Genomic DNA, 15,078 nt, shown 5'->3' with positions numbered 1-15,078 from the left:
GCCATCTCCCCTTGAAGGATAAACAAAAAACAGCTCTTCTTTATGCATAATGTGCTGGTTGCGACAAAATTGATTGTTTAGTGATACATCATTGTTTTGTTTAATTTTGCCATCCCTATAACGGTCTACCTTTCAAATCATATCTTCACTCTTCACTGAACAGAGTTGAGAAACCCAGAGCCGCTCCAGCAAGAGGAAGCAGACTTCGTACTAAGTTCAAAACTCCCCATCTTCCGATCAATGTAGCCACGTCCTCCTGTGAGGCATCCAAGGTTCCAGCAGACGCCTTAAACAGAAGGTCATTTGTTGAACTCATGAAAATGATAGTGAAAGGGACGATCGAGACAGTCAAGGCAGCACTAGCAGCCAGGCCCTTCCAGTTACGGCCCTGCTGATGAGCTGTGTATGCGGCGTATAGATATGCGATTGCAGTTGTCCCAGCAAATTTGGGCATAAGAGCGAATCCGCGGTTGAAGAGGACCTGCCAAACGGAAACAGCGGGTGGTCCTGAGAGTTGCAGAGCAGAAGGTATACCAGCAAGTGAAAGAGAGGCAATGAAGCCTAGAAATATCAGTGAGTGTCTTACATCTGACTTGATAGTCTTACCAGATGCATATGCTGAGCCAGTGATGCCTGTGGCAGTGGCCACGAGAGAAGGCAGAGGGATAGAGATGGGCATTTTGAAAATCAATCAGATTAATATAAGCTTTGTATAATGTTTCAATTATCTTGAGAATCTACAATGAGTTGATGCTGCTGAAGTCATCGTCATATATATCGGCGAAAAGTGGAACCCCGTTCGGACCCGGAAACTCTCACGGACTTCCTGAGATGTCCGGCCGCGTCCTTGTCCATTTCCAGCATCGTTATTGACCAAAGACCCTCGTTCTCGGGTCAGGCCGATTGGTCAATGGGCCTGTGTTATATCCTTATTCGGTTGTCGACCTCGCTTGGCTAAACGACAACCTTTTCCTTGCGAGCAACAAACCCATGTAGGGTCAGTTCTTGAGACTCGTTTTTGGTATCGACCTCCGCCCACGACGATACGAACTCGAAACCAGCCTTTTTGAGAACGTTCTGACTCGGGGCATTTTCGCTCAATGTGATGGCTGAGATGCACTCCTGTTTGACCTCGCCATCCCCTTGCAAAATTGTGTTCTTGTCCACTGTGAGCTCAACTTCGTTCCTCGGCAGGGACCACCACTTGTCGAGGTAGAATTTCATAAACTCAGACGCATAGCCTTTGCCCCAATGCTCTTTCAGAAAGATGTATCCCAGGGCCGGCCAGCCTAGTTCACTCGACCACACACAGGTCCCTCCTAATCCGATGGGCTCGCCAGTCTCGGCGAGGGAGATGACCCAATCGTACCTCTCAACATCCTTTGGGGGCAGGCGAAGGCTCAGACTCTTCTCAGTTTGTTCTATCTCAATATCTGGACCTCCTTGCGACGACCATTTCATGCCATCTGGACATGTGCGAAGAGTTCGAAGAAACCCGAAGTCATCTTCAGTCATAGGCCGCATCGATAGACGCTCTGATCGAAAAGTGCTTCGTTCATGATTGGGTGGAAGTGGATAAACAGGGAGAGTTGTCTTGACTGTTACAAAGTCAATTGACGAAGGTTTTGTGGACTCCATGTCGGAAGTTTAGGGTAAGTTGAGTCGGCTGCACAGTTGACTATCGTGAAGATGAGCCTCTGATCGTGAGAAAGTTTGGACCTCATATATTTTCTGTCTCCGTTATCACTCCGAGATCGTCTACACCAAGTCCAAGAATTGTGAGTCATGGGCTATCACGACCGTTAATTATGAGTCGAATCAGCATGCTTCAATTTCAGGTGTGACAAAAGTTCCCCTCGGCACCCGACGACTGGGGCAATATTCGCGTTCACTACGTATACGTTCACAGGCGTTAGATGGCTTCAGAGTGGAATTAAGGTGCGAAAACTCACCAATCCCAAGACCAGCTAGAATTTCCCTAATCCATAATAACTTTATCTAAACAAATTCTTAGGTTCAGAGTCTCAGTTGCCAGCCATCCCCAAGCCTTTTCACCATGTCTGGCCTAACTAAACCCGTTGAGAGTCAATAAGGCTAGCCTCACTCAGCCTTAGGATTGCAATGCATGCTAATTTATGCAGGGAACTTGATAGGCAGAAAGGGAATCAGGGTCGAGACAAGAGACAATGTCACCCAAAAAAATCTAAACGTCACTAAAGTCGAGTCGGGTGGGGCCGCGCCGGCACTTCCTCTGTCTGTCTGCTACAGATTATCGATTCTTACTGTTATTTGCTTACTTGTCTTGCTTTAAGTTAAACTTCAACGCATATAACAACTCCAACGGCGTGATCATTTGAGACAATCAGACATAAATATTCATATATTATTGCCCACAATCGCCCGGAATGAGCTCCCGCGAAGGCCGTCCGGCTAAAGTACTAAGCTGTTCAAACTGTCGCACACGCAAAATCAAATGCGACAAGATACAACCATTATGTGGCCAATGTTCTCGCTTTGGCCTCGACTGTGTCTTTCCCTCAAGGAAACCAACAAGACGTGCTCCAAGACCTCGCCAGAGTGAGCTACTCGATAGGATCAGTCGTCTTGAGAGCATCGTCAACCAGGCTGACCCCGCCAAATTGAAGCAATTGGATGAGGGGGACATCCAGAGTCTCCAAGGCTCAACTTCACTTTCGGCAACGCTGGATAACCGCTGTGATGAGTCTCAAGCAGTAGCAGCGCAGGCTGCTAATTTGGAGACTGGGGAGCAATATCTCGGTTCTGGGTTCTGGGGAAATTTATGTGCTGAGGTTGAGGGAATTCGACAAGCGTTGAATCAGCCTTCTGAAGACAGTGATGATGAAGAGGAGGGTGAAAGCCCAGAGTCTGTAGACATGGCATCTACGGGTCCTTCGGGCTTCTTACTTGGAAACTCTGATTACACATCAAGACAACCGCTAATACATCCTCCACCGAACATGATGATACGGCTCTGGACGATTTACACCCGCAACGTCGATCCTCTCATGAAGATTCTGCATCGACCGACCATCAGCAAGCACTTCCAAGCTTACATCGAGTCACCGACAACACACACATTCACTCCCGAGGTCAACGCTGTCCTGTTCGCCATCTACTTCTGTGCAGCTGTTTGCCTGACACCAGAATCGTGTTTGAAGCAGTTGGGCGAAAACAAAGAAATTCTTACAAGGCGATACCGTGTTGCTGTTGAGCGAGCACTCGCCGAGGCAGACTATCTCAGCACAACCAAGATCGAGCCTCTACAAGCTCTGACGCTCTACACAAGCATGATGCGTGTGCACTTACACGACCGGACATCCTGGGTTCTTACATCACTTATTATCCGTATTGCCCAAGGGCTTAACCTTCATCGAGATGGTGACGGTCATCGTTTCACACCATTTGTCGCCGAGATGAGGCGCCGTTTATGGCATTTCATCGTCGTGCTCGATATCCGCGGCTCAGAAGACCGTGGCTCTGATGCAACCCTCACCAGGTCAGGCTTTGATACAGCAGAGCCTACATCTATTGACGATGACGATTTTGGACCTGATTCTATAGGCCCCTTGATACCCAAAACAACGCCTGCCGACAACGTTGTCTGTTTATGTACTGCTATGTGCTCAGGCATCTTCGGCTTCATATCCCACCCACATTACAGCCCTAGGGGCGAGCCGGAGCATTTCTTATATACCGAAGAGGAGCTCATTTCTCATATACGTCAACTAGAAACCAGCTTCATCCACACAGCCAAACCTTCACATCTCCCCTCTATTTACGCCTCTGAAATTGCTCGAATCGTCATTCTAAAGCTCTGGCTCAATATCCAATATCCTTTCACCGGTGGGCCAGCTCCAGACCGACCTCGAGTATCAAAGGAAACCATGTTGCGCACTGCCATCTCGATTATTGAGCTACGAGAACGCATGACGAAGAATCAGTGGGAGGACAGATTTGCCTGGTGGACAGACACCTACGTGCAATGGCATCCTCTCGCAGTTGCATTGGCAGAACTCTGTGTGCAGACAGAGGGAGAGTTGGTAGACAAGGCCTGGGTGGTTGTGGAGAGAACATTTCCATCGTCACGAGAGCACATTGCAGACACAGCGAAAGGGTCACTTTGGCGGCCGATTAAGAAACTGCTCAAGAAAGCGAGAGCGGCGAGGACCGAAGCGCTCCTCAAACGCATGAATTTCAACTCTAGCATGAACCTGGATCCTGCAACATCTTTCATACCCCCAGCTATGAACAACATGGCTCAACCATTGCAGTATGGTACCAACCAACAGATGAATATTCCTTCGTCGGGACCAGGTTTGGCATCACAGTACGACACGAGCAGTATGGATCCTTCAATACTGTTCGATCCTCCAGAGACATTGAATCTCGACTTTGGTATGGGCTTGGAGCAAGGCGTGCCTATGGAGTGGACATATTGGACAGAGTTTTTCAACGATACACAGATAGAAACATCTCCAGGGAGCGGGACAGGCGAGTCGTCATAATATTTCACAATCGGTAGTCTTTGTTACTTTTTAAATCCCAATCAATTGTTTTCACACCAGGCAGCATCCGCATGCTCAGAATTTTTGGTTCATTCAATGCCCGTTTTATTGAGCAAAGTCAGTTGATATTTCCATGATCCGTTGTAACACCCGCAGAGCCCCAACCGTCCTCTAAACCGAAATCATTCTAAGCGAAAGTGGAAGGTCGCTTCGCGCTGAAGAGCTTCTTGGTGTTCTCCTTGGTGATGCGGTGGGGGAGAGGGAAGCTGAGTCCCTTCTGGGTCAGCTGGCGGATGTAGGGTCGCTTGATGTCCTCGGTCTTCTCAATCTCGACGACGCGGAGGATCTGGAGTTTGTTAGTGTCTGTGACGAGTAGCTGATCGACCAAGTTCGACGTACGTGGATGGACCTGAAACGAGCACGGTGGCGGGCAGCCATGTCGGAGTAGAGAGACTCGACAGCATCTGTTCGGGACAGCTCACGGTACTCCTTGTACATGTTGTGCGTGCCGGAACGAGAGTCATATCGGATCCAGATACCGAAGTTCTTGACCTTGAGGGGGTGCTTCTCGTGGATCTGATTATCCCAGTTAGCCTGGCCCGTTGTTTTCCTTCATTGGATTCTTGCTACGTACAGTCTTGACGCTGACGATCTCACCAGTGGCCTTCTTGACCTTCTTGAGACCGCGCAAGAAGTACCAGTATCGGGACTTGGCGACCGTCTCGTTGGGAGCGAAGATGGTCATGCGGTAGAGGGCGGGGGTAGGGTTAGCCTCGGTGGGCAAGTGGCGCCCGATGACCTCGTATTCCTGAAGACGGCCTGAAGACATTGTCAGTATTAGACGTTGCAGGTGATGGTTGTTTGTTGCTGAGATGCCGCGAGCCGAGCCGGAGAATCAAATCGAAATTTCGAGTGCGTGGTGCTAGTGCCAAGTCGAGGTGTTGACGAAATTCAAAATTGGCTCTTCGATCAAAATTTTGACAAGCCCCGCCGCAGCAAACATAGCGAACATTGTGTGAGCAGTTGTCGATGTTCTGTAGCCGCTAAGAGGTGATCCTTCGTCCTCCTACCCCCGTCGTAACAAGTTGTGAAGAAATATCGAAATTTGTTTCTCGTCGTCATAATCCTCCGGCGGGCGGCATCGTTGCAATCGAGCGCATAAAATAGAAAAACTGCTTACCCATCTGTTTACTTGTCAGTGGGTTTCCCTGTATGAGTCCTGGTATGCACTTACGGTGACTTCTGGTGATTGACTGGAAGGTTAGTAAATGGCAAGTTTGCAAGAGCGCAAGATAAAATTGTGTGCGATTAGGAGGGCAAGAGACAGTGGGTCGTACCTTCCGGAGGGCTTAGGCCCCGGTAGCGATTGGTCGACCAATTCTCCACTCCAGAGCAGCGTCACGTGCATCTTCGAAAGAAGGAGCTCTGGACGACGGTGGGTCCAATGGCCAATCAGAAACGCACGCGGGCAACTCAAAGAAGTTGGGAAGAGGGAAGATGAGTTCAACGACAGAGTGAGAGGTCAGTTTATCGACTTGTAACATCACAGACTTTGGTAGTACAAACTTGGACGTTTCGCAACCTTATCACTGGATCATTTAATCATTCATTAAACCGCTGTTATCCATTTCGATTTTGCTCATGCTCAGTTTGAACTACGACCAGCACTCTCTCTTACTGAACACACTGCGTGTCTAATAAGGAACCATGAATGCCCTCTTCGATCAGTTTGCGGAAGCACATTCCCAGAAAAATGGCTACAAACTTGCGCAAACACTATCGCCTGTTACTCCCCCAGATGACCCTCATCGCCTCATGGCTGTTTGGCGTAGTACGAATTCTCACAGCGTTAAGGGCGACATCAAGCACTTCGTTAAGAGCAGTACATCTCATCGACGGAAAATGAGCCATGATGAAAGTACAGGCTGGGTTGAGGTGTACACCTCATATTGGAAAGCTATTGCTGAGATCTTGGCGGGAGAAAGCGGAAAGGTATGAGACTTGTACATGTAGCTCTGAGAGCATCACGCTAATCCATGCCACAGTCTACATGGACTAAAGTGTATGAGGCATGGAAGGAACTGACCTCAGTACTCATCCGCGGATACAACTCGCATGGTTTCGAAGCGTGGACTATCCCCTCACTCTACATGGTGGGCAAGTACCTACGACTATTTGCGATTAAATCCGACGAGGAGCGCCAGACAAAGACATTTGATACTGGCCCTGGAGCTTCGTTGATATCGGACGATTTCGACCCAGAAACGGATAAGCAACTTCAATTAAGAGACTGCGAAGGACACCTCAAACGTATCTTTTCGCTTTGTCTTAATGATAGGTATGTCATCATATTCTTGCACATTGATATTGGCTGATTACATCCAGAGCACCCCTTGAGGAATCACGGAAATGGGGGATCTACTTCGTTATCAACCTTCTCTTCAAGACCTACTTCAAGTTGAATTCGGCTTCCTTGTCGCGGACTATTCTTAAGACGCTGGCTGTGTATAATGACAAGGGCGATATGCCGCCTCTGGAAATGTTCCCAAAATCTCAACGAGTGACCTTCAAGTTCTACGAAGGCGTATTGCTATTCCTTGAGGAGAATTACAATAAGGTGAGTGAACAGCTACTCGTCAATGTCGCCATCTAATAATATTCGAGGCCGAATCCCATCTCAACGAAGCGTGGCAACTATGTCACAAAGACGCTCTCCGTCAATCCGAGTGAGTTAAGTATCGATACAAGCTGTGAAACATATGCTCATATGGCTATAGACGAATCCTGACCTACCTCATTCCTTGCCGCCTCCTCACCAGTCATGTCCTTCCTACCAAAGCCCTTCTCGAGAATTATCCTCGTCTACAAGGACTCTTCCTCCCTCTGGCCAGCTGCATCAAGTCCGGTAACCTACAAGCCTTCGACAAGGCTCTACAAGATGGTGAGGCTGAGTTCGTCAAGCGGCGTATTTACCTTACCCTTGAGAGAGGCCGAGACATCGCCTTGCGTAACCTGTTACGTAAGGTCTTCATTGCTGGCGGCTTTGATGAACCAAAAGAGGGCGAGACAACCCCAGTTCGTCGTACAAGGATACCTGTAGCCGAGTTCCAGGCTGCAGTTAGCATGGGAAGCGGTCATATAATCGACCCGGATGAAGTCGAGTGCATGCTGGCCAATATGATTTACAAAGTAAGTTAACGAATCCATCGTGTGGATAAGGCGCTGGCTGTCTTTACGGTCCAGCAACTTCTTTGGTCCAAACTGGTTGAGAGTTGTCGTTGGCACATGCGTGGCAGTCAGTTGACTATATAATCGTCACCGAATTGCTGCCTTAGCCAAGTGTCTGCCTGGGGCATTGACGTTCTTTATCTACACCCCCTTCATCTCAGCCTTACAAAGATCTGAGTCACTAACGTTTGTTTGTTTAGGAACTTATGAAAGGTTATATCGCACGAGAACGAGGCATCGTCGTGTTGTCCAAGAAAGGCGCCTTCCCCGGCACAGGATTGTGAGACTGCAGGCCAAGGCCATTGGCTAAGACACGACTGATGGACGTATGAGAAGATTGAGAGCTTAGCTGCATTTCTTAAACCAACGACTACTACTACAAGAACTTTAGTAGCATGAGGCAGAGTGGATAGACACCGAAACCGTCAGAATGACGCTGGCACCAACAAATCATAAAGCATTTTCAGCTATGTTCGTTTTGCGTTTGCTTTTTCAGCCCAAGCTCACAGTTGCGCTGATTTGCTCCTTGCTTGTTCCGGTTATCTTTGCACCATATTCACGCTTGGGAATGACACCGTGAACCACCCTTGCGTCTCGCAACTTCGAGCCTTGCACCCTCGTCCTTGTTCGTCCTCAACTATTGATACTTCAGAAAAAGCACCTTTCCATGCATTCGCTTCCTCAATGGCCATGGTCGGACAGCTCGGGCCTTTTGTCGAATGCAAAACGTTGTTGAGCCCCCCACATTTGATACTCGCAGTTTGCATGTTTCGCTTGCTTCCTCACAAGTTAGATCGCACTTTATCCGACAGCGTGACTCACAACCGGGGATCTCTTCCGTTATAAGCGACTTGTGTTTCACGATGTGACTGGTACTTGGCAAACCTTGTTGGACGCCACATTTGGCGTTCTCAACGGGACTTTTGGAATCTCACTGAAGGAAGAACGGCGAACAAAGCGATGTAAGACATGAAATGTATTTGAAAGGTCGCTCTGTTCAAGTTCTTGAAAATGAGCGTCGTAAATAATGGTACATATTTTGGTCCATCCATCTCAGATGACAGTCTTGGTATCCTCAGCAAAAAATCATCGTGAAAAATCCAATATCAAGCAACCGGCTCGCGTACAGCGTGGCCGAAATCCCAAACCCCTGCTCCAAAATATTGAACCCTCTAGGGGTCAGTAAGAATAATAGTTGTACAGAAAAGAAGTGTCCACGCCAAATTTCAACCGTCAGAACTCCGTGAATAAAGCATCAATAAAGCGCCTGAACTCCACCCCAGTATTTCTTTAGTTTTAAGGTATTTGTCAGTACTGTGAAGTCGACGCCTTGTATCGCAGAGAAAAGAAATTCATGTTTCATTAAAAGGGAGTAAGATCCACGCAGAGAAGGAGGTGCATTAAGAGAAGTGGCGGTTTGAGCGAGGAGTGTTTCTATGACCTTGTTAGTGGTTGCTACGAGATAGATGTTGAGACTTAGACTCACTGTGCGGTTGAGATGTCGTCAACATGATTGCAAAGGGCAACAAAAAGATCGAAGAAAAGTTGAGTGCCACCGTTGTACATCTCGAGTTGCATCGTACCACTTCGCTTGAAAGTGCTTCGTGAACGAATGATGAGTGCAAGATAGTGAGCTCGTAGCTTTGAGTCAGTATCAGGAGTGTTGGCGTAGGCATATCTTGCCGAAGCAAGGATGGTGCTGCATTGGATTCCGGATTCTAAAGAATTCATCAGTAAAAGGTTGGAAAGGGAAAGACTCAAAAACATACGCAGTCCTTGCTTTCGCAGCGACAGCTTCTTCAACTCATCAAGGCCGTACTTCTCCGCCGCACAGTAGATGACAGTGTCCTTGAGAAGATCACCATCGATACCACGATGATAAACTGTGCTCTCGACAGCAGCACGCTGTTCTTCACTCGCAGCTTCAAGTTCGTACGAGTTACGACGCTTGTTGTGGACGAGACGGGGAGTGTAGTCTCCCTTATAGAGGAACTCGAGAACAGAGCTGAAGATCTCGGGTTCTTCGTCGGGAAGAGAGATGCGTTTGCTGGCGACGTCCATGTATCCATTTCGCAGAGCATTGTTGAAGAAAGGGCTAGTGGCAAGAACGTCTTCGTGAGCGGCAAAGAGACGTTGCTCACTGCCGACTACGAGAGTGACGATAGGGGAGGCCATGTTGTTGCTGAATCGTGTGAGTGACGATTTGGGGACTGAAGAAAAGCGTGACTTACTTATCCATCATAGTATCGCCACTGGCACTGGCCATGGAGGTCATTGTTGGTCGGCGATGGCGAGACTCATGTCTTCGCTTGGTGATTCCACTGTCTTTGCTGAAAGAAGAACTCGATTTGCTGGCCTTGTGGCTTTTTGAGAAGCTCTTGCTTGAGCTCTCATGGCGTCTGGAAGAGGAGAACATATTGATTATTTTTAAAGAAGGGTTCGAGTGAGCGTGGTTTTTTAAATCATTAAATGAAGGGATCGTTGGGTTGTTTTATACTCGTTGGGCCGATAACGAGATGGACGACGAAGCAGGCAGAGACGGAACGAGGCAACAATGAAAGAACGAGGCAGATGAAAGAAGATGCCGGAAGAATATCGTCAGGTATTTTGTAAACTTGAAACCTACCTCAGGTTCAAATAGTGATTGGAAATGGTCACTCTTCTGATTCGTCTCAGGATACAAGAACAACTACGAGATGGGAGAAGACACACCATCTTTATAACTTGAGATGGATGCCCCGTGCGGAACAGTACGAGATGGGCTGCCTGATGCAGTGCTACCCCCGCTAATGAGCCATCCATTCCATCCATTTCTCCTTTGCATGAGGCGAGTCAGCCCCGTCGGTGGTGATAGGTAGTGACCCAGACGCGTGTGCTAAGAAGGGGGTACGTGTAGGGTGGAAAAGGACCCGCGCGATACTGACGCCAGAGCACGTGATGCCAAAAAGAGTGTTTTGATCAATTCATGGGCGTCTGTTGTTAAATTTGGGCAGGGATTGAATGGGAGTCACAGAGGGAAAGGGGCTGAAAAAAGGAAAAAGCAAACGAAAGCATGGACTTAAAGGTAAGGGGGCCTTGTTAGCGGTTTGACTTAATTGAAGCCGACCAAAGTCTCGGGGAGGGCATCCTAACAAATTAGGGATAGATACAGCATGTGCTTCCACTGTTGGCGGTGCTGGGATGATTAATTATGGAGACCTTGCGTGCTGAATGGGGAACTCCTCAAGGCAGAAGCACTCAAGCTCATGGGACTGCATGATAACGCATGCTCGGCTAAGGAGCTGCAAGGCTCTTGGAATATGGTCGAGCCTCGTCATTTTTTGCATCATCTGAATCGTCAGCTCTTTTAGAATCAATTGAGATCAATTGAAGGTCCTGCTCAATTGGGCTGATGATGTATGGCCATTACGAGGCCTCGTCGCCTATCTAATTCTCACGATCTCACATAATAGCTTCTCCCCTCCAAGCACACTCTCTGCCACAAACAGCTTTTTCCCCTTCAATCCCATGCTGTTTTAATTGATAGTGGATCTTTTAGCCTTTCTTCGGTGGGTATGATTTGTGATTTAACCAGGGGAACCAAGGTAGGGTACCTGACATATGGCTCCCAACACCTCCACACTCGATACAGTCTGTTGGGTTCTAGTGACGCTTAGTGCAAGGCTCGGATGAGAAGCCTCCCTGAGATTTGAGGGCATTGACGCTGACAATGCCCCGTTATACGGTTGACCGTGACGGCATTTCTTGTCACACACACTTAAGATCCCTGTAGATGACCGACATGTCCCGAATTCACGCCAGAGAACTCGATACTTGGACGTTTTGCCCCTCAACTTGACCAGTTTCAAGTCAAACCCTTCCCTGCATTGTTCACGTCTCCTCCTTTTCCTAACGAGTCCTGTTCCCGTGCCCGTGTTGCAGCCGTTGAGATGGACTGCGCAAGTGCTTGTTTGCCCGAGACTCTCACCATGGCTTCATTGTGAAGTGCCCCGCGAACCTTCTGGCGCTCCACTGGGAGTCCAACCTGTTGGCATCGCTGAAGCAGTTCCTCGCCGTGATTGGCAGGTACAAGCTCATCTTTTCCGGCTTCCACTATGTATATCCCCGGTGGCGTATCTGTGAATCTCTTGGCTATCATGCCGAGGTTGGTCCAGCTGTCCAGGTGGTTTCGGAGAAATGGCCAGAGATATTGGTATGGAAGCCACTTCTGTGGATACAATGCTTGGAGCATTGCTCGGACGTTTGTAAAGGGTGTTTCCAGAATAAGACCGTTAAGTTTTATACCTGGTGGGAATTGGCCTTGGGCTGCTAGATTAGTTGCAAAGCCACAGCCAATGCTCTGTCCCCAGAGTAGGACTGTTGGATTCTCTTGATCAGCATTTTCTGGTCTACTTTCGTGTAATTGGGCTATCCATTTTAGTGCTGCTTGTGAATCAAGATTGATTCCTGACTCCGATGGTCTATCATGAGATGTCCAATAGCCTCGATAACTCAGACAAACCAGTGTGTAGTTGACTGAGGGCTCATTACCATGTGCTCGCCGTATGATCCAAGACAGATCAGGTAATCTAGGCGGCAACGACGATGCATTCCCTATGAACCTGAATAAGTTGCCGTGCGGTTTGACTATAGGAGTGGCAAACCTTGAAAGTAGAGGATGTAAACTGGGTGTTTTGCTTCACCAGCACTCACTTGAGATACTGGGGGAACATCTGCTACACACAAGGCAATCTCTGTTCCGTCCAAGGACTTAATTCTCTCTTCCCTCCATTTCACACGCCCACAATCGCGGGAGAACTCCTCAATGGTTAAGCTCCGAGAATTGGGTGGTAAGAACGGATTATAGATGATGGTATTCTGGAACAGAACCATCATCAAACACTTCCAACTCCACAAAGCCACAAACAAACCAGTAAACACCAGCGGCGGCATGAGAAAAGGCGCAACATGCAGGGACCTAGCGCGCCCCAGATGAGGCCTCATAATTACATGTGTCCATATACGCGGCCGAGTCCTCACGCAAACGCCTCGCGAGCGCATGGCCGATATGGTGATGGCATGCGAGGCCATGGGAGCTGACGATCAAAGAAGCGCCTGGCAAGGGGAGGGAGAAACGTGGATTGATGTAAGTAGTTAGGTGCAAGGGGTCCAGGTTTATGACATGTTCGAACGCGACTGGGCTTGAGGGATATGCGACTGTGCGAATTGGGGATGATGTGCAGTGAAAACGAGGGAGACAGCTGATGGTGAGATGTATCTGACTTCATTGCAGGGTGCAGTGATTACAGATATCTCATTAATCTTTCACTAAAAGTCTTTCAGAAGATTCTAATATTTAACCAATTTTCACTAAATTTATGATCAATTGAGGCAGATGTTTTGCAGAATAATCTCTTAATATGTCCCCTGGTCTGACTATTGAGGTGATATCATAATGCCACCCAATAAAGTTACAACGGTTTTAAGCCCCGCCAAACACTTGCTGCAGGTAAAGTAAGGCACCCTCAGGAACCAACCATCCATAAACAGAGGCCCAAAGTGGAAGTGCAAGTGGAAGTGGAAAGCACCCGATATTTCAGGTCAAATTGCTCAGCTTTTAATCAGCTTTTTTCCCGCCTCCATCACGTTCTTGAAAATCCCATCCTTCACCTTTTCTCTCTCTTCTTTATCGTCCCTCTCCCCACAACTTCAAAACGACAACGTCTCTCTCGCTAGACTCAAAGCTCGCTTACAAACTTGCATCACATCTGCCCCGCCATTACCGCCCATCTTCGTGAATAACTACATCATCGCCCATCTCGTGCTGTAACAGAGCTCAACACGCACAACCATGTCTGGATCTGATAAAGAAAACGACGGACATGCGCACATCCAAGTCCCCAGTGACAGCGACAAGCCTTCACCGCGCCCAGATGGCGAGTCAAGCCCTGGCCTCAGGAACAGCAAGGGTTGGGATGGCAAGCTTCGCATGCCAAAGTCGGCTTCCATGACAAACCCAGAGGCTCTCACCGATTCTGACTACTCTGACGATGAGAATGTCATGAAGGGAGAACAGATCGACGCTGATGAGGGTACGTGCTGCATATCAACCTACAGAGAGGGACAGTTCGGACTAACACGTGCAGATCTCCTCGATGACGAAGATCCCGAGACGGACGAAATTATGTGCTCGCACTCTCGAATCGCCTCGATTTCCTCTCTACGCCTCGAACGCTTCAAGAACGTTTCCCGTATCTGCCTCCGCCAAAACAGCATCGAGCAGATCGACGGCCTGTCCGCCCTAGCCGAGTCCCTCGAAGACCTTGACCTCTACGACAACCTCATTTCGCACATTCGCGGCCTCGACGAGTTAACAAACCTTACAAGCCTTGATCTAAGCTTCAACAAAATCAAGCATATCAAGCACATTAACCACTTGACAAAACTCAAGGAACTGTACCTTGTCGCCAACAAGATTGGTAAAATCGAGGGGCTGGAGGGGCTGGATAAGTTGACATCTCTTGAGCTGGGATCGAACCGCATTCGCGAAATCAAGAACCTCGATTCTCTGAAGGCAATTGAAGAGCTTTGGTTGGCCAAGAACAAGATTACTGAGCTCACTGGTCTTGGTGGTTTGCCCAATCTTCGACTACTGAGCATTCAGTCCAACCGTATAAGCGATTTGTCACCACTCAAGGACGTCCCTACGCTTGAGGAGCTATATATCTCACACAACATGCTGGAATCTCTAGAGGGCCTGGAGCATAACCCCAAGCTACATGTGCTGGATATCTCAAACAACAAGATCACCAGCATCAAGGGTCTTGAGTCACTCGCTGAGCTGGAAGAGTTGTGGGCCAGCTATAATCTCATCAACGATTATAAGGAGGTTGCCAAATACCTTGCCGATAAGAAAGAATTGACGACGGTGTATTTTGAAGGAAACCCGCTGCAACTGCAGGAACCTGTGGCATATAGGAACAGGATCCGAATGACGTTGCCGCAGGTCAAACAGATTGATGCCAGTAAGTTGACACTGAATTATACAATTCTATGGATCACTGCTAACCACATTTTATAGCATTTGTTCGAACATGAGTTCGAATTTTGAGGGGCTTCGTCACAGAAAGCATGGCGTTAAGGAAATGGAGTTTGGCTTTTTCGATATTCAGGGTGGCATCAATGGTGCATTCAATAAATGGTTCATTCAAAGACAGATAAAGCTTTATCTGAGTTACAGTTTAGACAAGGTTCTAGAACAAAGACAGAGTTACCGAGGTCACAGCCAGTCACGCACTGCTCAGTCTTGGTCATATCATGGAGCAATCATTTCCCAAAACGATAA

General features: G+C 48.2%; 8 protein-coding genes; 3 read left to right on the top strand and 5 right to left on the bottom strand.

Annotated features, from left to right (window-relative positions):
- Positions 1–145: 145 nt before the first annotated feature.
- On the bottom strand, positions 146–679 carry FFUJ_01724 (uncharacterized protein; the record flags this gene model as incomplete). XM_023575528.1 has 2 exons in its annotated part: positions 146–561; positions 607–679. The coding sequence occupies 2 exons, from the start codon at positions 677–679 to the stop codon at positions 146–148; spliced, it is 489 nt and encodes a 162-aa protein (XP_023423867.1).
- A 275-nt stretch (positions 680–954) lies between these two features.
- On the bottom strand, positions 955–1,638 carry FFUJ_01725 (uncharacterized protein; the record flags this gene model as incomplete). Its single annotated transcript, XM_023575517.1, has 1 exon — positions 955–1,638. The coding sequence occupies one exon, from the start codon at positions 1,636–1,638 to the stop codon at positions 955–957; it is 684 nt and encodes a 227-aa protein (XP_023423866.1).
- Positions 1,639–2,405: 767 nt separating this feature from the next.
- On the top strand, positions 2,406–4,526 carry FFUJ_01726 (uncharacterized protein; the record flags this gene model as incomplete). The annotated part of the gene is made up of 1 exon (XM_023575506.1): positions 2,406–4,526. The coding sequence occupies one exon, from the start codon at positions 2,406–2,408 to the stop codon at positions 4,524–4,526; it is 2,121 nt and encodes a 706-aa protein (XP_023423865.1).
- Positions 4,527–4,713: 187 nt separating this feature from the next.
- FFUJ_01727 (probable 60S large subunit ribosomal protein) lies at positions 4,714–5,355 on the bottom strand (the record flags this gene model as incomplete). XM_023575495.1 has 3 exons in its annotated part: positions 4,714–4,872; positions 4,926–5,102; positions 5,161–5,355. 3 exons carry the CDS (start codon positions 5,353–5,355, stop codon positions 4,714–4,716), a joined length of 531 nt encoding a protein of 176 aa, XP_023423864.1.
- Positions 5,356–6,233: 878 nt separating this feature from the next.
- FFUJ_01728 (related to CSN12-signalosome component) lies at positions 6,234–8,038 on the top strand (the record flags this gene model as incomplete). XM_023575484.1 has 6 exons in its annotated part: positions 6,234–6,518; positions 6,572–6,864; positions 6,912–7,143; positions 7,191–7,252; positions 7,304–7,715; positions 7,955–8,038. 6 exons carry the CDS (start codon positions 6,234–6,236, stop codon positions 8,036–8,038), a joined length of 1,368 nt encoding a protein of 455 aa, XP_023423863.1.
- Positions 8,039–9,154: 1,116 nt separating this feature from the next.
- On the bottom strand, positions 9,155–10,170 carry FFUJ_01729 (uncharacterized protein; the record flags this gene model as incomplete). XM_023575473.1 has 4 exons in its annotated part: positions 9,155–9,188; positions 9,241–9,472; positions 9,524–9,936; positions 9,986–10,170. 4 exons carry the CDS (start codon positions 10,168–10,170, stop codon positions 9,155–9,157), a joined length of 864 nt encoding a protein of 287 aa, XP_023423862.1.
- Positions 10,171–11,598: 1,428 nt separating this feature from the next.
- Positions 11,599–12,686, bottom strand: FFUJ_01730 (related to alpha/beta superfamily hydrolase; the record flags this gene model as incomplete). XM_023575462.1 has 2 exons in its annotated part: positions 11,599–12,347; positions 12,398–12,686. 2 exons carry the CDS (start codon positions 12,684–12,686, stop codon positions 11,599–11,601), a joined length of 1,038 nt encoding a protein of 345 aa, XP_023423861.1.
- Positions 12,687–13,584: 898 nt separating this feature from the next.
- On the top strand, positions 13,585–14,831 carry FFUJ_01731 (probable regulatory subunit of protein phosphatase-1; the record flags this gene model as incomplete). XM_023575451.1 has 3 exons in its annotated part: positions 13,585–13,825; positions 13,880–14,758; positions 14,815–14,831. 3 exons carry the CDS (start codon positions 13,585–13,587, stop codon positions 14,829–14,831), a joined length of 1,137 nt encoding a protein of 378 aa, XP_023425473.1.
- Positions 14,832–15,078: the final 247 nt, after the last annotated feature.

Source organism: Fusarium fujikuroi, chromosome FFUJ_chr01 (assembly GCF_900079805.1).
Source record: "Fusarium fujikuroi IMI 58289 draft genome, chromosome FFUJ_chr01".
Lineage (NCBI taxonomy): Eukaryota > Fungi > Ascomycota > Sordariomycetes > Hypocreales > Nectriaceae > Fusarium > Fusarium fujikuroi.
This window is presented reverse-complemented; position numbering and strand designations above follow the sequence as displayed.